Consider the following 22,196-nt stretch of genomic DNA (forward strand, 5'->3'; position numbering starts at 1 on the left):
TAGAGAGAGAAAGTTGTTAGATAAATTTGATTTTAAGCTATGTTAGTGTTTAGTGTTTGTTTAGCATGTTTATGAGTAAAACAACAAGAAAAATATTTATATTCTCCATGAATTTCTCTAAGCCGAATCTAGCCAATGGTATGTGAGGATGAGGTTGACTTTATTTTAAGAGAATTGGGTGGAAAAATGATGAATTATGAGGTTGGAAATTAAATGGGAATTTTCGGTGCAATAAATTGAAATTTTTACCCACTAGGGGTAAAAGCATAATTTATAGTCCGGACTGATAAATTGGACCAAATTCACAGTCATTGAGGTATTGTGGATATAATTGGATAATTGAAATTGAAATGGATGGAATTGGAGTCGAATTGGAGATTTTAGGAATTTACACCGTGTATAGGCGAGTTAGGTCGGACACCGCAATTAAGCGATTGTCTAGACATTTCAAATCCTATCTAGTGCATACGCATGGTTAAGAGCCTGAAATAATTTATGATAAATTGACACAATTTATTGAATTTTGTGTCATGGATTATGGATAGGTGGTGAGTCAATTGTTTCGGGTAAGAGACTGCACCCGAGGGCAGAAGATAGGAGTATTTCTACTCCTAATACTGTGAGTAAACTTATTATCGTCTTAATTATCTAGAGTAGTTTTATACAACTGTGTGATTTTATGGAAAATTGGTTTAAATGGTAAATTGCTATGTTTTAGGAGAAATTGTGATTTTATAAAATGATTTTATAAATTTTTTGAAAAATTGAATACTGATTTTGAAAATAGAGTAATTGGAGACTGCCTACTTGTGTTGTAAATTTATGGTTTTAAATTGAATGACTTATGACAATATATGAGCATGAATGGCTAAACTGATTTTGGTGTCAGAATTATTTGTATTGTGTATTCAACATTGAGAGGCTAGATTGCGATAAATTGTCATGCCATGCTAGAATGAATTTTATTGAATTGGTGGAGTATATATTAATTATTTACTGCAGAGGGGGTTCCGTGGACCAGCCTATTAGAGGGGCACGATAAACTCCATTATATTATTACCTCGAACGGAGAGGCGCGTAGGGTATCTCCTCGGGTAAAGCTTATGGTTCACTTCACGCCAAACCACCACGTGAAGGGGAACTCAGCCAACGCCAAGGAACGACTGTATTTTTCTCAAACTAAAAATATATTTTAAGTGCATACAAAATTTTAACAGCCTTGGCGGACTCAGTTGGATGCCTTGTGCAAGGTATCACCGAGTATGAGTTTTGGCACGAGCCAAAGTTTTAAGAAATTCATAAGCCAAGTTGATTACTCGATTTATATGGATTGATTTTATTTGGTTGAAATAAACTGAAAGGTAATGAAATTACAGTATGATGACTTATTTTAATTGTCTCTATTTACTCGGCTTTAGATACTTTAGATGGTATCTGTTTACTCACTGGGATTATAAAATCTCACCCCTTCTTCCTATACATTTTTCAGGCTCAGGATAGTTTGTAGATAATCGAGTAGGACGAGAACTAAGCTCGGAACTGCATTATAGAAAGTAAGAGTTTACAATCTTACATCCTCTTGGTCAATTGGGGCCCACGTGTCATTGCAGATCAATACTTATATTTTGGTTATCTGTATTTCCATTCATACAATTTTTACTTTACTTTCATGTGCGAAAAATTATTTACGAATATTGCTATAAAAATTTATTTTATGAGAAAATAGAATATTTTATTGATTATTTTTGAATAGTACTAGATGTTAACAATTTGCTTTCAAATGAACGTTTTAGATACTTATTTTGTTTTTAAATCATTAAATATATATTTTCTGCTTACCTACTACAATTTTAACAAGTTTTGAGATTTTTGACAAAAAATTACGAAAATGTCCCTATGAGCCAGAAAATAATATTTTATTGTTCTTATTTGAAAATGACTTATGATTTTTTTAAATGTGAGATTTAATAATTGTTGCTCACCGGGGAGATGCGAAAGTTGATGCTAAGCCTTGCGGGGTTTCGATCGGCATTCGGGGTGAAGAATGTCTATCGAGGCCTCGCGGCTGTTGTCACGGGCTCGATGGGGAGTTTCAGATCGTGACATGTGCACTCCCTACTCGCACACTTCAACATCATCACACAACATTATTCATCAATACAAAACATATATTCATATATATACCTACTGTCACGACCCGGTACTCCCCTTAAGCCTGTGACAACCGTCGCGGTGTCCCGATAGACACTCATTATCCGAAATGCCAACCGGAAACCCGCAAGGCTTTAATATCAGTTTCTCATTTCTTCTGTGAGCAACCATTGCCAAATGTCATGTTCTAAAAGATTTTAAGCGGTTTTCAACTTAAAACAAAAAAAAAAATAATTTTCGTGTCATAGGGGCATTTTATTCATTTTTCCCAAAAATTTTGAAACTAGTTAAAATATAGTATACGAGTACAAAACACATAATTCATAATCAAAAATAAGTTTAAAAGTCTAAAACCTTCATTTAAAACGAAATTATGATTATTTGGATATAATAAGAAAATAAAAAAATATTAAGTAAAATATTTTATTTTCTTATGAAACAATACTTTTAGAGTTATTCGTAAATAATTTTTGTAGCGTAAAAGCAAAATAAATTCATATATACTGTAATACAGCAAGCCAAAGTATTTAATTTAATTTATAATAACTAGTGGGCCCCCGAATAACCAAAAGTAAAGAGGACTGTGAACTTACAGTTTGGAGGATGCAAATCCAATAGTAGTCATCGATGAAATCAGCTATCTACAACCTAATCTGAGCCTGAAATGGGTAGAAAAGAAGGTGGTGAGATTATATAATCTCAGTGAGTAAACAAACATCATTCAAAATATCTAAAGTCGAGTAAAAAGAGACGATTAAAATATTTCATCTCAATATGTATTTCATAACATAAATATTCATTTCGTTTAAATAATCAACATGGCTTATGAGTATCTTAAAAGCTTGGCTCTTGCCAAAATCATTCTCGAGGATACCTTAGCCAAGGCATCTAACCGAGTCCGCCAAGGCTGTTAAAAAGTTTAGTATACACACAAACATATTTTTAGTTTGAAAATCACAGCCATTCCTTGGCGTTAGCGGAGTTCATCATCACGAGGTGGTTCGACATGACGTGAACTCTATCCATACCTCAGGAGATACCCTACGCGCTCCGATCGAGGTACATATATATATATATATCCAGATTTCGTGCCCCTCTAATAGGTTGGTCTACAGAACCCGCCCACTGCAGCAAACTAAACCCACCATACAAAAAAATTTGACGGCATGACATGACTAATATAATACTACCCAGCCTACAAGTGTAAAATAGAACAATTGATACAGTTCACAAAAACACAACCCAGCCAGTCATGCCAACACATTAACATAAGCCATCAATTCAAATCATAAATTTACAACATATCAATGGTCTCCAATTACTCTATTTTCAAAATCATCATTCAATTTCAAGACAATTTATAAAATCTCTTCATCTAAACACATTTTGTTTATAAACATTACCATTAAAACTCATTTTCATAAAATTTTCACCAAAACCGAATAAAAACATACTTTAGATAATTAAAATGATGGTAAGGTTACTCACTATTTCGAGAGACGAATTTCTAACTACACTTAAAAAATCACCGAAATTAAATATTTTCACTTCTAAATCTCAAATCATACTCCAATAAGTCAAATAGACCAAAAAAATCTTTTCTAAAAATTCTCATTTTATCCCCAAGTGGCAAATGACTATTTTACCCTTAGATAGTGAAAATTTTGATTTGACTCCAAATTGATCCTCGAACTCCAAATTACCATTTTGAGTCATTCCTGAGCTGTGAAACTCTTAATTTCACCTTAAAATTTCTATTTGAACTAGTTCGAGGCTTAATCGACTTAATGATACCATTAGGGGCAATATCATCTTTTAACGATTTTCTCAAACTTCCTAAATATGTAACCATTCTATTGAGCATGTAAATGACGTCGTAATTATTTGTAAAACAGGGTTTGACAATATGCATGTAACAAATACTATTACATGCAAAGATATGCATGCAAATATGTACTTGTAGTGGGGAACATGTAGGACCCCCACCATGTGACAAATAAAAAGGAATGAGACAAATGAATAAAATGACACATGCATGTGGATTTTTAAGTTAAAGGAATGCATGGAGGATTTATGCATGATGGACACTTGGTGGCAATGTTGGACTAAAAGAAAAGAAAATGTATATGCATGTAATGTTATTGGCTAAATGGGAGGCCAAATGAGAAATAATGTGGGAGAATGCATGAAAGACTATTGGACAAAAGTAAGGTGGATGAAATGGAAATGCATTAAGAATTCATGAAGATAGATTAAAGAATGGAAGGATACTGAAGGGTGGATATTTGACCAATGTGGAAGAAAGGAAATTGCTGCATGAAAACCCATTGGTTGGTAAAATGGCCAAATGAAAATAAAAAGTGGATGTGTGCATGTATTGTGATTGGTTAAATGAAGGGCCATATAAATATCAAAATTCAAGGGTAAAAGAAAAAGGTGAATAGGCCTTAGTGAGACTTGAGAGCCGGCCATTTAAAGCAAAAAAGAAAGAAGAGAAAGCTTTGAGAAGTTCCACCTAAGAGGAAGAAAAAGAGTAAGAAAAAGAGAAAAAAGTGGGAAAGGCTTAGGTTGTGAAGATTCAAGAGAAACCGTGAGGTTTCCTTCCTTAATCTTGTAGAATCTTGGCATTTTACCACCCAAAGAGTCTTCAATACCCAAGAGAGAAGCTATGGAGGTGTAAAGTGTTAGCTTTAAAATTATTATAGTTTTGATTATGACAAAATGATCAAATTTGCTTGAACATAATTTGAGTAATCTTTGACAAATTCCTGAAATGATTTAACTCCCATACATTTGTTCTTACATAGACACAAGCTTGACTCTTGAAGTTATTGAACTATATCTATAAGCTTGTATGACTTAGGTGTATGAGTGCTTATGATTCTCATTCAATAAAGTTTGATTTAAAGATTAAAGGAAAATCTTGATGCACTCATTAAGGGGGAGTTTTTAATTGTTAGGAATTTTGAGAATATGGTGCCTTGGAAAGCAAGTATATTCTCATGTTTAAATTCATTGAATTTATTTGTAATGAAAGTACATTTTGATAATAAGACGAAGAGTTTGTTTTAGTAAGCATTCATTATCTAGTAATTAAGGTACCAAGATTCTATTGAGATATTAAAATACATTTGTATGAAGAGTTATACATAAGAGACATGTATTTTAATTGAATCTAAAAATTGTTCACAGCCATATAATAAAGCTGGTCACTTTATTATGTTAAGGCTGTAGTGTCCAGATTACTTCCCATGAAATGAATGTGATTCATTTCAAGGGAATGATGAGTCTCAAATCATCGAAATGGTTGACTTCGAGTAATGACACTATAACATGAACTAGAATCATGTGAGAATCAAATTTAAGTTTTACCGTTACCTAAATTTTGATCTCGCACTTATGCATTTGCTTATAGTAGAACCAAAATCCTGATGGATAGTGGACTTGTGTTTAATCTCCTTATAAATTTTGATTTATCATGAGCATGATCATCATAAAGCGTTGATCTAGACTCCGTATTTTGGGATTATAATTGTTATACCGTGTACTTGATGTGGTGACTAATAAAGCTTATTGGATACCAATTGAGGTTAATTATAATGTTTAAAAGTGATGAAAGATGAAAAGAACAATTGGGATAAAATATTTCGCATGTGAGGAAATAATAATAAAATAATAATATTTTATCAGAGAAGAATTTACGAGATAAAAAGTGATTCAGAAGTGAATTGAGGCATAATAAGGTATTTTGGGTACCAAGGAGACAAGAAGAAATTTTTGAAATAAAATAATATTAAAATATTAATATTTTATTCAATGTCAGAATTTTCTATGAAGGAGGAGTATATGGTCAATCTAAGTGGGGGAGAAGAAGAATGAGAAAATTTTGGAGAAAAAATGACGTTAATGGGGCCGCGTGTCTTTATTAAGTAAAGATAACGCGGGTAAATAAATATTTGAAATATTACAGGGACACCGCATTGGAGTACAAACTTCATACTTTGTATGTACATGTGTAGAAGAAGATAATAGAAGGAAGTTGGAGTTAAATGAGTGTTGGGAGGACTAAATTAAAATGGAAAGAAACAAAAAGGGCAAAATGATAATTTTAAGTAAAATTTGGTCAAAGCTTCCAAAAGAAGCTTTGACTTTGATTCTTTTCAGCCCAAAACCGTTCTTATCTCCTCCAGCAAGATTTTTCCCTCTTCTCCTTCATGCTCCACGCCATTCTTGAAGCTTCCATGCCATTTTCTCTTTATCCACCATGAAATCAAGTTTTCTTCACTTTCCTTTCCATGTTTTATTTTCCTTTCTTCTCCAAACTTCTTGAGCACTAAATTTACAGCCTTTAACCCCAATTTTCAGCACATCTAAACCCTAAGAGGAGAAGAAAGAAAAAGAGAGAAAGGAAGAAAAAGCTTGGTTTTGGTGATTCAAGCAAGGAATGATAAGAATTCTTGTTTTTGGCTTGAGTAGTCTTTGAAAATGAGTTAGTGACTTAGAGAAATGTCTTGTGATAGCAAAGATTGGCTTGATTGGAGAAAAATTGGTAACATGTAAGCCAATAAACCCATGGGTACATGAAGGACTCAAAGTGGAAAAGGAAAAGGGTAAGCTTAACACTATGTTTTAAAGCCTACGGTTAGTTGAATATTGTGAGGAATTACGATTGTTGAAAGGATCTATTTGCCTCAGCTAGTTGAAAATTATTAAGATTTCATGGCACGTTGTTTGAAAGAAATGAAAAAGGAATATTGTGGATGGAGGATTGAGAAACAAAGTATTGAAAGTTAGATAGATAACGATGCGTGTAAACTAGGAAATAATCGAGTGAAAGTGAGAATGATTGTTGCTGCCATATATGTGGATTATGTGTGGAAATATAAGATGGATTTGAGTGGAAATTATTTAGAAAGGTTGAAGTAGACACGTGACATCATAATTAAGTTGCTGGTGATATAATTTAAGGAATTACGTAAGCAATGGATATAAGTAATTTTAGTAAAAAATGTATTAAGATGTGAGTTAATTGAAGATGGTTTCATGATAGGATGAAAAATATAAATTTGAGTAAGGATTAATTGATTAAATTGCTGCCCGTATACGTATATAATTAAATATATTAAGTTCGTATTATTGTTAGGAAATGCAAAGATAAGGTTAGAGTACTGTGGTGGCGTGACGGAGTAAACATCGAGCGATCGGCCAGTGAAAATAATTAGAGACAACTCCATTCAAATAGCGATGTAATATCCTGCTATTGAAAAGAGAGTGAACTTGCATTAAAATGTTTTGGGATATACACATTTATGTTTGATTGAATCCCTCAAAACGTTTTATTGGTTTTTCTTAAAACTCGCACGGGAACAAGCCTTTATGAAATGTTTTCATGCTATAAAATGGATGGTGTGATGAATCCATGTGTTTCTATATAATATCAATGTATATATATATATTATGTCATAAATGATACATTGTGTGACAAAATGCAATCGTGCATGTGCGGGGTGAGTGTGCACCTGCCACTGATGACGGTGGTGAGGGAGATGGATGATGATATTACTTGTGCACGATGTGGGGAGATGCACACGATGACTCTGGCTATGTGCACGATGTGGGGGGATGCACATGAGCTGGGTGAGATGGTGGTGTATGTGCTTATATATATATTTACTATATAGAGATGTTTGGATTTAATATGTGATTGCATTGTCTGTTGAAAATTTGAGTATTGTCAATGTGTTCAATTTAATGTGCAATGTGGCATGAGTGGATTTTCTCGGTGGTAGTGAAAGCCCCTTGGGTTTTATCTGGCCAAAATTTCGTTGCAGTGAGAATGCCTTTTCGTTGCGGTGAGAGTCAATCTATTATGCTTGACTTGCTTGAATTCTACTAAAGTTTTCACATCTCAACTTCTTTGTTATTCATGAGTCTTTCGTCATCAAGTGACTAAACGACTAAGGGTTTGAATGAGGGGTTTTTAAATAGAAAAAAACTAAATTGCAGTGTTTAAACTTAAGTGCATCAGGATTTCTAAACCTTCCTTAACGTTGCTTGTTCCTTTCTTATGTTCACTCACTAAGTTTATACTCACATTTTCAACTTCATGTTTTCAGATTCAGAGGTGGTTGGGACATAGATTAAGGTGCCCATGTACACCCATCTTTCAGTAGGTATCCTGGTATTCAGTAGTCATATTCCCCATCCAGAGTCACTCTGCTGACGGTCCAAGTCTTTATGTATGCTCAATGTGAATCGATAAAATACATTGGATAGACTATTTATGTATATTTCGAACTATGTTGCCAATGTGAACATCCACTTGGGTTTTATGAATTGCGTTTGAAGAAATTGACATTTGAACACTAGTAAGTATAGATCTTAAAGAAATATGATAGATTGATGGACTAATATACAAGAACATATAGAGAGGCTTGCTTGGGCCTAGTGGGCTGTGCCTATTGGGTCCTTACGTCGGTCATGGCCCGAAAATTGGGTTGTGACAATAATTTTGATGAACATAGGGGAACATATATCCAGAAAATGGAGTTCATAGCATTAACATCACTTCTAGTTATTTCAAGAAGATTGGTGATTAATCTAGGCCCAGTGGATTGATGAATTAGCTACTCATCACATCTAGATACTCAAAAGATTAGATCTAGAGTATTGAATCACTAATTGGATGAAATTTGAGACTAGGGGACAAAATTGACATAAATGGTAAAGTGGTAATTTCACCTTTTGTCATTGGATGGTTATGAGGGTTCACAATATAAGGCTTGCAATTGGACAACTAATAATTAATATCAAATACTGATTTTTTTCTTGTAATAATAGTTAATCCAAGAGTGCAACCATGAATCTATGGTGGAGTTTTTTCATGGTTAATAAGCTTGAATTATTTTTAATGAGATTAAAAATAATTCTAAGTTTATTAGAGCTTGGAATATCTATGTCCAAATAGATTCCCCACTTAGCTTCGTAGAATTCAACTTGTTTAAGTTGGAATGCATGTTTTAATTTGTTTCATTAAATTATGTACAAAATTGGCAACTTTGACATGTTTATCTTAATTTAGACAAGAAAACATGTTTGGTCTTAATTTAGATAAGAAAATATGTTTTTCTTAATTTGAGACAAGAAAATTATTTTGTCTTAATTTAGTCAAAAAAACATATTTGTCTCAATTTAGACAAGATAAAATATTTTTTGTCTTAATTACAGACAAGAGTTGTCTTAAATTAAGATAATTTTAGGAAGATTTTTGCAAAATGAATCTAGACATCCATGTTGATAAAAAGAGACTCCATGTTTGACTATTACTCTTTTATTTATTATTAATTCTTTTTAAATAAAGATAGATAATAATAAAATAAGAGTTATTATTCAATAAGGAGTTTTATTTTTTCAAGAACTCTAAATGATAATTAAAGAATTAAATTATTTATTCTTTAATTTTTATTTTGATAATTATGGAGCATGTTTGATGCGTCCATAACTCTGAATGGATGGTGAAGATTGATTCAAAGGTGTTTCATTTTGATTAAACTTTTGAAACAAGAGTTTTAATAAAAAGAGAAGAGATTGGAAGAAAATAAGAGAATGTACTTTTTCTTAAAAAAAGTTTCAGCCATTTTTTCTCTTCTCCTCTTCCAAGCTTTTCCAAAGAAAAGAGAATAAACTTAGTTGCCATCTTGTAGTCGTGCATTCCACACCTTGTCCACTCAAGGTTTAAGTTGAAAGTATTCTTGAAGAATAAGTGGTAAACTTATTTGGTTGATAAATCATTCATTGGTGTGGTGTTGTTAGAAAATAAGAATTTCAAAATAAAGGTATGGTTTTCTTACTTAATAGATTCTTATTTTAATTTTTTTTAGATGTGATTATATTACTTGCAATAATAATAATGTGTGTTTTCGTTTGTGTAATTGGATTGCTTGTTTCCATTGTTAAAGAAATGTTTGAAATCCATGCTTTACACAATCACATTAATCTACTAAGATCCTACTCCAACAATTGGTATCAGAGCAGGGTTTATTGCAAGTTGGTTTCCTATATTTATTTTGCATGGTTGGCACCTTTGCATATGTTTAACTGTTTTGATGTGATCAATGTATTGTTGTATGTTACGATGCATGATTTAAGATTTTTGCCACATTAATTGTCCTAAAAAATTTTACATGTAACATTTTTCTTTTGGTTATGTAACAAGAAGGGTGGTCTATCATCGTCATGTTTTCTTCTTGATTTCTTTTATTTTTCCTTAGATTTATGTAACTAGGAAAATCCATGTAATTTTTATATTTCTTAATGTATCTGGTGCATCCATGGAGAAAGAAGTTCAAAACCAAAAGGAAAAAGGTAATTAGGTAACATTTGGTTCTTTAATTTTTTTATGACTATTTTTTTGGAAAAATGAGTTTTTCTTGTATTTAGTTTTTTTAAAGGAAAAGAGTTTTTCTTATATTAAAATTTTGTTATTATAAATATATATATATTTATTAATTTTTTTATTAAAAAAAAAGAAAAGGGAAAAAAGGCGTGAGGTGTGCTGCCGGGCAGCACACAACCCTTGTTATGTGCCGTTCGACAGCACACAGCACACAACACATTGCTGTGTGCCATTTGACAGCACACAGCAGCAGTGTGCCGTTTGACAGCACATAGCAGTAGTGTGCTGCTGTCAGATATCAGCACATGTTGCTGGGCAGCAGCACAATCTATTGCCAAGTGTAGCAGAAAGTGCTGCTGCAAGGCAACAGCCCACCTTTGAGCTCTTGGGCAACAGGCCGTTAGGGTGGGCCCTTTTCAATTTTTTTAATAATAAAATTATTTTAAAAAAAATAATATATATATATGTTTTAAATATATATTCTTAAAATTTTTCCTAAATTCTTTTTTTTTTGAAAAATTAATTTTAGCCTTGAATTAAAAAAATCTATTTTTTATTTTGGTATTAATTAATGAGATTAATTAATTAGATAAAATAAAATTATTTTCTTAAATTGGGTTAAAATTAAAATTAAAATTGAGGATTGTTTTTAGTCATAAAATTCGAAAGAGTGCCAAATGGATGTGATCCTAACAAGTAGCGGAAGCAAGCAAGATTGAAGAGAATTACAAGTTGTAATTTTATTTTATTTTTCCTAGGATGGACATTAATGTGGCTTATTATATATATATAAATATTTATATGTATGAGTGATATTAGATATTATTTGTATGCTTGAAAACATGTCATCTAGAATTAAGGTGCCAACATCTCTTAAGGAATGCCATGCATACATTATGTATTTTAGTTTAAAAGGAATTTTATACTATGAGACACATAATGAATATAGGAAAATAAAATAAATCACATTTAGACAAGATGGTAATATAAACTTAGTTATATACTAAAAGTGTTTAGTTGGAAACATAACCAAGCCTATAATTTGACTTAGGATATTCTAAATATGCATTTAGAAAATCCGGTAAAAAGTCAATCAAAACCCTAAGTATAAAAATATTGAGTGGGAGAGGATGCTAGTAATCCTAGAGTCCACGGTCTCCATTGTTGGCCCATTGGCATGTGAAACATGTCACTCCCTACAAGCGAACATGAATCTAGATCATGACGGATTGGGTCTCCGAAAGGATAAATCCTTTTAGTTGGATTATGAAGTGAGACGTCCCATAAAGGCTCACTAAGTAAGGAGCTTAAAAGAATGAAACAATGGTTATTGCACTCAACATGAATTTACTATTAACCTGCCTACAGTAGCTTTGTTAGTAAACTTCGTGGACCAAATAAAAGCGCTCCTTAACCATGTTAAGTATGAAGATATTGGGCAACATAGTTAAGTGGGAGGGTCCTAGTTTACCTAGTAGTAAATTCTCACGGCCCATAGTTGGTTAATTTATTATAAAAAGGTAGATGATCGTTGAACTAATAATATAATTTATAGGGTTTTATATATTGTCATCATGCATACATGCATCATGAAATGTTCAAAGTCTATGAATAACTAGTATGCTTACGTAATTTCAAATGTACTTTCAGAAACATATCTGCATCACAAATATGAATCCACTTTTAATTTTGCTGAACAAATGCACTCTGAATGGTGATAACTACTCTGAATGGAAAAGAAACCTTAATATTGTCCTTAATTATGACAAGATCACATGGGTTCTTTCTGACCATGAGCTTGAAGCACTGACTTTCCAATCAACTCCACAAGATATTGAATATCATAAGAAGTGGCATGATGTAAACAAGCTGGCTAAATGCTATATGCTGGCCTCTATGAATAGTATATTGCAAAAGCAGCACGAAGGCATGGGTAATGCTGCTGACATAATGTTGCACCTACATGAGATGTTTGGTACGATAACTAGATCTACTAAGGTGAAAGCAATCAATGCTTTTAAGGACCTTAAGCAGAAACTTGGGGAGCCAGTTAAAGATTACATGCTGAAAGTGATCTCTTGTCTCAATAAGGCAGAACTAAATGGTGCTGAGATAGATGCGAAAATACAAATCTCAATGATAGTTCATAGCTTGAATTCGTCATTTTCACAATTCAAATTGGATTATGAACTGAACACTAGGGATTACACCCTAAGTGGGCTAATGAATGATCTTCAAAATGTGGAGGAGGTTCTTGATTTGAAAAAGAAACTTGAAGCACATGCAATTTCCACTTCTAAGCCCAAAACTTAGGGTAAAAAGAAGATAGTTGGAAATAAAAAAATTTCTAAGGGCTTAGTGGGAGCAAAGAAAAAGCCCATGAAGAAAAAGATTGCTTCAAAAGACAACACCAAAGGGAAATGTTTCCATTGTGGTGTGAAAGAACATTGGAAGCGAAATTACAAAGTCTACCTTGAAGAAATCCAGAAGAATAAACAAGGTATGGGTTTTTTAAATATGTTAGAAGCCTGTTTAGTGGTTGATTCTGCAGATACTTGGATAGTAGATTCTGGAGCCACTAACCATGTTCGCAATTCTTTACAGGGGTTTCAACAAAGGAGAAAACTGAGTAAAGGGTAGTTTCGGATGAGGATGGGAAATGGCACCTTCATTTCAGCATTAGCAGTGGGAGCCATTATTGTTCAATTTCCTTATGGTCGTAGCTTAGTTTTGGAAAATGTTTATTACATTCCAGAGACTTATAGAAATTTGATTTCTGTCTTTTGTCTAATAAAGTCTGAATATTCAGTTTATTTTAATGAGACACTCATTATTTATTTGAATAAAGATTTTATTTGTTATGGAATTGTAAGATAGAATCTTTATTTCCTTAAGCCTATGACTTATTCTACAAATGCTATAGAAGCAATACGATTTGAAACTGAAAGAGTCAAAGAATCTAGTATAAATCAAAATTATCTTTGGCATCTGCATTTAGGTCATATCAATCAAAATAGACTCAATAGGCTTATAAAGGATGGTACTCTACCAAACATGGTTGAGTGTCCTTTGCCAGTATGTGAGTCTTGTATTGAAGCTAAAATGACTAAAGGGCCTTTCAAGGCAAAAGGTAACAGAATGCTAAACGTTCTATACTTGGTGCACACAGATGTGTGTGGACCAATGAACGTAGAAGCTAGAGGAGGTTATGAATATTTCATAACTTTTATTGATGATTACTCGAGACATGGCTTTGTGTATTTAATGCATAGAAAAAGTGAATCCTTTAAAAAGTTCAAAGAATTCAAAGCCGAAGTTGAAAAGCAACTAGGCAAGCCATTGAAACAACTTCGATCAGATCGGGGAGGTGAGTATTTATCAGATAAATTTCAGCAATATCTCATTGACAATGGGATAATTTTCAATTTGTCAGCACCAAGAACACCTTAACATAATGGTGTAGCTGAAAAAAGAAATAGGACTTTTTTAGAAATGGTTAGATCAATGATGTCTTATGCTAACCTTCTAATCTCATTCTAGGGATATTGTATGCAAACTGCTTAGTACTTGCTCAATTTTGCTCCATCTAAGGCTGTGCCTAAGACACCAAGGGAGTTATGGATAGGGTGTAAATCATCTATACATCATTTACGAACTTAGGGATGTCCGACACATGTTTTAAAGCCAGAGTCCACAAAGATGGAACCAAAGACTGAGGTGTGCTTGTTTGTAGGATATCCAAAGGGAACAAGAGGTTATTACTGTCACGACCCAAATTCTAGGCCATGACCGGCGCATGGGCTCAATGGACGTAGTCCACTAAGCTCAAGCAAGCCTATTAATATGACTTGTTCATTCTTTCCATCAAAGTTGCTAAGTCACATTTTATAACTTTGGATCAAAATAATACCCAACATTGCCAACTCATAGTGGCATACCAATCAAAGTGTACATATATGGCCTAAACATATAATTTAATAATTTACATTGGTTTATCTATACACAATAAAAGAGTACTCGGCTTCTAGCAGAGAGACTCAGGGCAAATGTATAGCTATTGAATGCCGAGACACCTACCAATAGTCAAATCTACGAGGTCACCTTGACCTAATTATCGACTACCTCCTGATCTGAAAACATGAAGTTGAAAACGGTGAGTATAAACCCAGTGAGTGAACATAGGAAGGGAACAAGCAATTGATAAGGAAAATTTAAACATCATGATGCACTTGTTTTGAAAACAATGCAGTTTAGTTTAATTTCTTCCTTAAACCCCGTGTTTCGAACATTGGTAAATAAACTCTTCGTGTTGCAAAGACCCATGCTCAATCATGAAGATAAAAGAATGAAGAAAAATTATATCAAAAATCGAGCAAGGTAGCAACGTGACAGCACGTTTCTCTCTACAGCAAAAGGCATTCTCAGTTTGCATAAGTTTTAGTTTTTCAAGCATATCTCTCACTACAGAAGTCTAATTGACATACTTGTTGAGTCATTAAAAAGATAAGAGGCAGGGCTACGACTTTAATGTTTGCCACTTTGCCTAGTTCTAAACAGAATGTGGTCAGAATCACTGTCAAAATGATAGTACTGCACCACCACCTGAGAGTTTCTGGCTGCAGCGAGAATCAATTTTCGCTATAGCCAAATTCCTTGCTGCAATAAACATCAATTTGAAAATACTTAACAACTTTCACTATTCAACATGCAAGAGTCCACATATATTACAATCTCATACTATATTCATAAACTTTCTACTACGCATGTATATGTATATATATAAACATGAATACCACCACCTCCTTCAGCCAACATGCACTCCCCACACACACATCATTACCGGCATGTGCAGTGGCCACTCCGCACATGCACAATTGTAAGTGTCACAACATCGTCATTCGACCAGCATATGCACTGCCCACTCCGCATAAGCACGGTTGTAGTTGTCACAACATTGTCATTCAACCGGCATATGCACTGCCCACTCCGCACATGCACAGTTACATCAATTACACAAAATTACTTAGCAATACATATAAGATATTTTTATATACACATTAGCATCATATAAAGGTACAGAGATTCATCACAATCATGTTCCACATCACCAAAAACATTTCACTAAAGGCTTGTTCCCATGCATTTTATAGAAAAACAATTATAATGTCTCAATCAACCACATGTGCCTTAATCCCAAAACATTTTGTGCAAGTTCACTCACCAGTATTTGTTGAATCTTTACTCGACTCCAACCTCCACTAATAGGTCTAATGGAACTGTGGGGCCTCGTTGGGACCTATCATCACAACAACATCACAACCAACCCGATTTGCATAATTATATTTCTAAAAGCTATCCACTAAATCATGTTCTGCTAGTTGTTTTTAACTAGCTTCCATCTACCATCAAGTGACTATATATTTTCACTATTCTAGTCACACTACAATGAATAACCCACCTCATCTACAAAACACTCACCGATCTAGCCACTAACCATTCTCAACAACTTAAAAAAAATCAACTCAATTTCACTACTCACATTGGTAGCTTTGTAATTGAATTTCTTTCCCAAAAGCTTTCACACTATCATGAAAATCTCACTTTCTTTCTCTAGAACGTCCAACTAGCGAGAAAGTGTAATAAGGAAAGGTTTTTGAGGGTTTTTATGGTGAGAAAGTAGAAGAGCACAAAGAACTTTGGGAAAGGGTACACAAAAACATGAAAAATCGAGGTTAACTCAAGGAAATATATGGAAATTCAAGGAAAGCTTCCATGGGGGGGGGGGGGGGGGGGGGGGGGGGGGCGGTGAGAGAACATGGGAGAGGAAGGAGAAAAAGAAGAAGTGTTGGAAATTTCAAGAACATCCTAGAAACTTAGATTTTTATGGCTTAAGTTTATCCATTTCTAGAAAAATTATCAAAATGCCCTTAACTATGTCATTTTATTTTTTCCATTGCTTTTATGCAATCTTTTTACTTCTTTAACACTGAGACAAGGTCCATAAGGGTTTAGAAATACTCGGATTCATGAAAACTTAAGAATTTCATCTCGAGATATAAAATGACCGTTTTACCCCTACCGTGAAAATTATCTATATTTCTATCTTCTTCATCATCTTATCCTCATCCATTCATTCCTTAGGCCTACTTGGGCCTTCATAATCTTAGAGAAAAAATTTCAGGGGTTGACCAGGAGAAATGACAAAATTATCCCTAGTTCGTGTTATCGCGTCTACTACTAGTTACGGGTTAATAAGGGTCAAGGTCTCACAATTACTTCTATAGTCCTTAAGATAAGAAAGTTTTTGTTAATATGAATGTCACTTTCTTACAGGAAGAGTTTGTGAGAAATCACAAACCTAGAAGTGAAATTGTGTTAGAAGAATTGTCTGATCCTTCATATTTAAGAATTAATTCTGGAGGTGTCATAACACAGTCTGATTCAAGGGTTGAAACAGAAACACAACCTGAACATCAAATAGTGGTGCCTCGACGTAGTGGGAGGGTTGTGAGATAACCAAAAAGATACATGGGTTTGGGAGAAAACATGATTGCACTCTCAAACGAACATGAATATGATCCTATTACATATAAGGAAGCTATTAACGATGTTGATGCTGAAGAATGGCATAAGGCAATGAAATCTGAGTTAGACTCCATGGATTCTAATAAGTCTGGACTTTAGTAGATCCACTTGAAGGGATAAAAGCTATAGGATGCAAATAGATTTACAAGAGAAAAAGAGGAAGTGATGGGAAGGTAGAGACCTTCAAGGCTAGACTAGTGGCCAAGGGTTTTACCCAAAGAGAAGGGATTGACTATGAGGAAACATTCTCGCCAGTTGCTATGCTTAAATCCATCAGGATCTTCTTATCCATAGTCGTACATCTTGATTATGAGATATGGCAAATGGATGTCAAGATCGCATTTTTAAATGGAGATCTTGAAGAACGCATTTATATGGCTCAACCAGAAGGTTTCATTAAAAAGGGCCACAAGCATAAGGTTTGTGAATTGTACAGGTCCATTTATGGACTTAAGCAAGCATCTAGGTCTTGAAACATAAGATTTGATACTGCTATCAAATCATACGGTTTCCAACAAAATGTTAACGAACCTTGTGTCTATAAAAGGATACAAGATAAAAAGGTTGTTTTCCTAGTCCTTTATGTTGATGACATTCTACTCATTGGGAATGATATAGGAATGTTATCAACAGTTAAAGGTTGGCTGAACCATCAATTCAATAGAAGGATTTGGGAAAAGCTAGCTATGTTCTAGGGATCAAACTTATAAGGGATCGTAAGAACAAGCAAATAACATTACCTCAAGCATCCTACATAGACAAGATTTTGGCCAAGTTTGCTATGCTAGATTCCAAGAATGGTTTTATGCCCTCTAGACATGGAATCAAACTTTCTAAGGAAATGTCACCTAAAACTCCAGAAGAATTTGAATACATGAGACGGATTCCATATGCATCTTTCGTTGGAAGTCTCATGTATGCTATGCTATGCACTAGGCCAAATATTTGCTATGCAATTGGATTGGTTAGCAGATTTCAATCAAACCCAGGAGTGGAGCACTGGATTGCAGTCAAGTGCATTTTTAAATATCTTCGTAGAACGAAGAATTACATGCTTGTATATTCTGGAAGTGACTTTGTAGCGATAGGGTACACTGATTCAGATTTTCAGTCTAACGTTGATTCTAGAAAATCAACATCAGGATCTGTTTTCACCATTGGAGGAAGAGCCATAGTTTGGAGGAGTGTAAAGCAATCTTATATTGTAGACTCTACTATGGAAGCAGAGTATGTTATAGCTTGTGAAGCAGCAAAGGAAGCTGTATGGCTCCGTAAGTTCCTTATGGACTTTAAAGTAATTCTAGATACGGACAAGCCTAGTACACTCTATTGTGATAACAGTGGAACAATGGCTAACTCAAAAGAATCACGAAATCATAAAGCAGCAAAACATATTGAAAGAAAGTATCATCTCTTTCGAGAGATCATACAACGTGGAAAAGTACTTGTGAAGAAAATTTCAATAGAGCAAAACCTCGCCGATCCATTCACAAAGACTCTAACACAAAAGAGTTTCGATCGTCATTTAGAAGGTCTTGGAATAAGGGATATGTCATACTTACTTTAGGGCAAGTGGGAGATTGTTAGGAATTTTGAGAATATGGTGCCTTGGAAAGAAAGTATATTCTCATGTTTAAATTCATTGAATTTATTTGTAATGAAAGTACATTTTGATAATAAGACGAAGAGTTTGTTTTAGTAAGCATTCATTATCTAGTAATTAAGGTACCAAGATTCTATTGAGATATTAAAATACATTTGCATGAAGAGTCATACATAGGAGACATGTATTTTAATTGAATCTAAAAATTATTCATAGCCATATAATAAAACTGGTCACTTTATTATGTTAAGGCTGTAGTGTCCAGATTACTTTCAATGAAACGAATGTGATTCATTTCAAGGGAATGATGAGTCTCAAATCATCGAAATGGTTGACTTCGAGTAATGACACTATAACATGAATTGGAATCATGTGAGAATCAAATTTAAGTTTTACTGTTACCTAAATCTTGATCTCGCATTTATGCATTTGCTTATAGTAGAACCGAAATCCTGATGGATAGTGGACTCGTGTTTAATCTCCTTATAATCTTTGATTTACCATGAGCATGATCATCATAAAGCATTGATCTAGACTCCGTATTTTGGGATTATAATTGAGATGAACATCTGGGAACATATATACAAATAATGGAGTTCATAGCATTAACATCACTTCTAATAATTTCAAGAAGATTGGTGATTAATCTAGGTCAATTGGATTGATGAATTAGCTACTTATCACATCTGGATACTCAAAAGATTAGATCTAGAGTATTGAATCACTAATGGGATAAAATTTGAGACTAGGGGACAAAATTGACATAAAGGGTAAAACGGTAGTTTCACTTTTTGTCATTGGATGGTTATAAGGGTTCAAAATATAAGGCTTGCAATTGGACAACTAATAATTAATATCAAATATTGAATTATTTCTTGTAATAATAGTTAATCCAAGAGTGCAACCATGAATCTATGGTGGAGTGATTTCATGGTTAATAAGCTTGAATTATTTTTAATGAGATTAAGAATAATTCTAAGTTTATTGGAGCTTGGAATATCTATGTCCAAATAGATTCCCAACTTAGCTTCATAGAATTCAACTTGTTTAAGTTGGAATGCATGTTTTAATTTGTTTAATTAAATTATGTACAAAATTGGCAGCTTTGACATGTTTGTCTTAATTTAGACAAGAAAACATGTTTGGTCTTAATTTAGACAAGAAACTATGTTTGCCTTAATTTAAGACAAGAAAAATATTTTGTCTTAATTTAGTCAAGAAAACATATTTGTCTCAATTTAGACAAGATAAAATATTTTTTTGTCTTAATTACAAACAAGAGTTGTCTTAAATTAAGATAATTTTAGGAGGATTTTTGCAAAATGAATTTAGACATCCATGTTGATAAAAAGAGACTCCATGTTTGACTATTGCTCTTTTATTTATTATTAATTCTTTTTAAATAAAGATGGATAATAATAAAATAAGAGTTATTATTCAATAAGGAGTTTTATTTTATCAAGAACTCTAAATGATAATTAAAGAATTAAATTATTTATTCTTTAATTTTTATTTTGATAATTATGGAGCATGTTTGATGCTTCCATAACTCTGAATGGATGGTCAAGATTGATTCAAAGGTGCTTCATTTTGATTAAACTTTTGAAGCTAGAGTTTTAATAAAAATAGAAGAGATTGGAAGAAAATAAGAGTACGTACTTTTTCTTTAAAAAAGTTTCAGTCATCTCTTCTCTTCTCCTACTCCAAGCTTTTCCAAAGAAAAGAGAATAAACTTAGTTGCCATCTTGTAGCCTTGCATTCCACACCTTGTCCACTCAAGGTTCAAGTTGAAAGTATTCTTGAAGAATAAGTAGTAAACTTATTTGGTCGAGAAATCATTCATTGGTGTGGTGTTATCAGAAAATAAGAATCTCAAAATAAAGGTATGGTTTTCTTACTTAATAGATTCTTATTTTAAGTTTTTTTTGATGTGATTATATTACTTGTAATAATAATAATGTGTGTTTTCGCTTGTGTAATTAGATTGCTTGCTTTCATTATTAAAGAAATTTTTGAAATCCATGCTTTACACAATCACATTAATCCACTAAGATCCTACTCCAACATGAATATCTTGTTTAATGATGAAAAAGAAAAAGGAGAGAAGGAAGACTAAGTTAAATAGAGTTAAATAGGTCTTCATGTTTAAGTTATGTGTGATGCTCAGTTTTGGTTTTGTTAAATATTATGTAAAGAAAACTAGATGCATTGACTAAGGGTGGGAGCAATTCATTACACACACAGATTTGAAGCATTCATATTGAACATAGACATTGCACTCTTAATCTATGATTGTTTTGTCATTATCAAAAATAAGAGATAGAGAATGTTGACTCTATATGTTTTTTATGATAGCAAAATATTCTCATTCATTGATGTCTAACTATATCATTTAAGTGTGCAGGGCAAAAATTGTATGCCAAGAATAAATCAATCATTCAAAGACACATATCAAAAATTATATGAATAAGGAGCCACAATTGATTAACAAAACAGAAGCCTCTTAGTTTGATAATGAAGGGTATTAGTCAGCTATAATTCAAATTAAAAGTTGACGGGCTCAAGAGGATTGAGAGACTGAGAAGACTCAGTCGACCAAGAAGTAAGTTAGTCAACTAAGAGCCTATTGCTAGAAATTTGGACTTCAAGACAGAAGCAACTTAATCGACTAAGAAGGAAATTAGTCAACTAAGAGCTCACTGCCAAAAACTGGGATCAGAAGACAAAGACAACTTAGTTGACTAAAAGCGCAGTTAGTCGACTAAGATCATTTTGTCAGAAAATTTGAATTGAGCACTAAAAGACAAAATAACAGCTAGAAATGGCTAGTTTCTGTCTCCAACGGCCAGAATTGATTTTGCAAGTATTTAAAGCCTCTCCAACAGTCAAAAATAAGAGAGAGAAGTTATCCAAAGCGATTTTGACCTTATAAGACCAAAAACCTTCTCTTTACACTTGTATTTCACTCCCATCCTTTGAAAAAGTGTTTGAGCTTAGCTTTGTACATCTTAGATCAGCTAGGTGATCAATTGTACTTCATATTTTCTTCATTTCTTGATTACTTAGAGTGTGCAAGGCACTCTAAGGGATTTATTCAAGCTTGGATTGCTTGATTGAGTGTATAGGTTCTAACTTAGCCTTGAAAAGTTAGTTGTTAGGTTTTGGTTGATCCCGTGAAAAACCATTATTGTAGGTTGTGGTTGAGCCTTTGAAAAACCACTTTGGATTTTGGTTGATCCCGTGAAAAACCATTGTTGTAGGTTGTGGTTGAGCCTTTGAAATATCACTTTGAGTTTTTGTTGCGCCCGTGAAAAACCATTGTGAAAGATTGTGGTTGAGCTCGTGAAAAACTATTGTGAAAGATTATGGTTAAGCCTTTGAAAAATCACTTTGGGTTTTGGTTGATCTCGGTAAAAACTATTGTGAAAGGTTTTGGCTAAGCCTAGTAAAAGCCATTGTAAA

The 22,196-nt window shown here is 33.3% G+C and overlaps 1 protein-coding gene across 1 annotated transcript; it reads left to right on the top strand.

Annotated features, from left to right (window-relative positions):
- Window positions 1-12,217: 12,217 nt before the first annotated feature.
- Window positions 12,218-12,859, top strand: LOC108660697 (uncharacterized). Its single transcript, XM_018114958.2, has one exon. The coding sequence runs from the start codon at window positions 12,218-12,220 to the stop codon at window positions 12,857-12,859; it is 642 nt and encodes a 213-aa protein (XP_017970447.2).
- The last annotated feature ends 9,337 nt before the right edge of the window (window positions 12,860-22,196 follow it).

This window comes from Theobroma cacao, chromosome 2 (assembly GCF_053813885.1).
Source record: "Theobroma cacao isolate CCN51 chromosome 2, ASM5381388v1, whole genome shotgun sequence".
NCBI classification, from domain to species: Eukaryota; Viridiplantae; Streptophyta; class Magnoliopsida; order Malvales; family Malvaceae; genus Theobroma; species Theobroma cacao.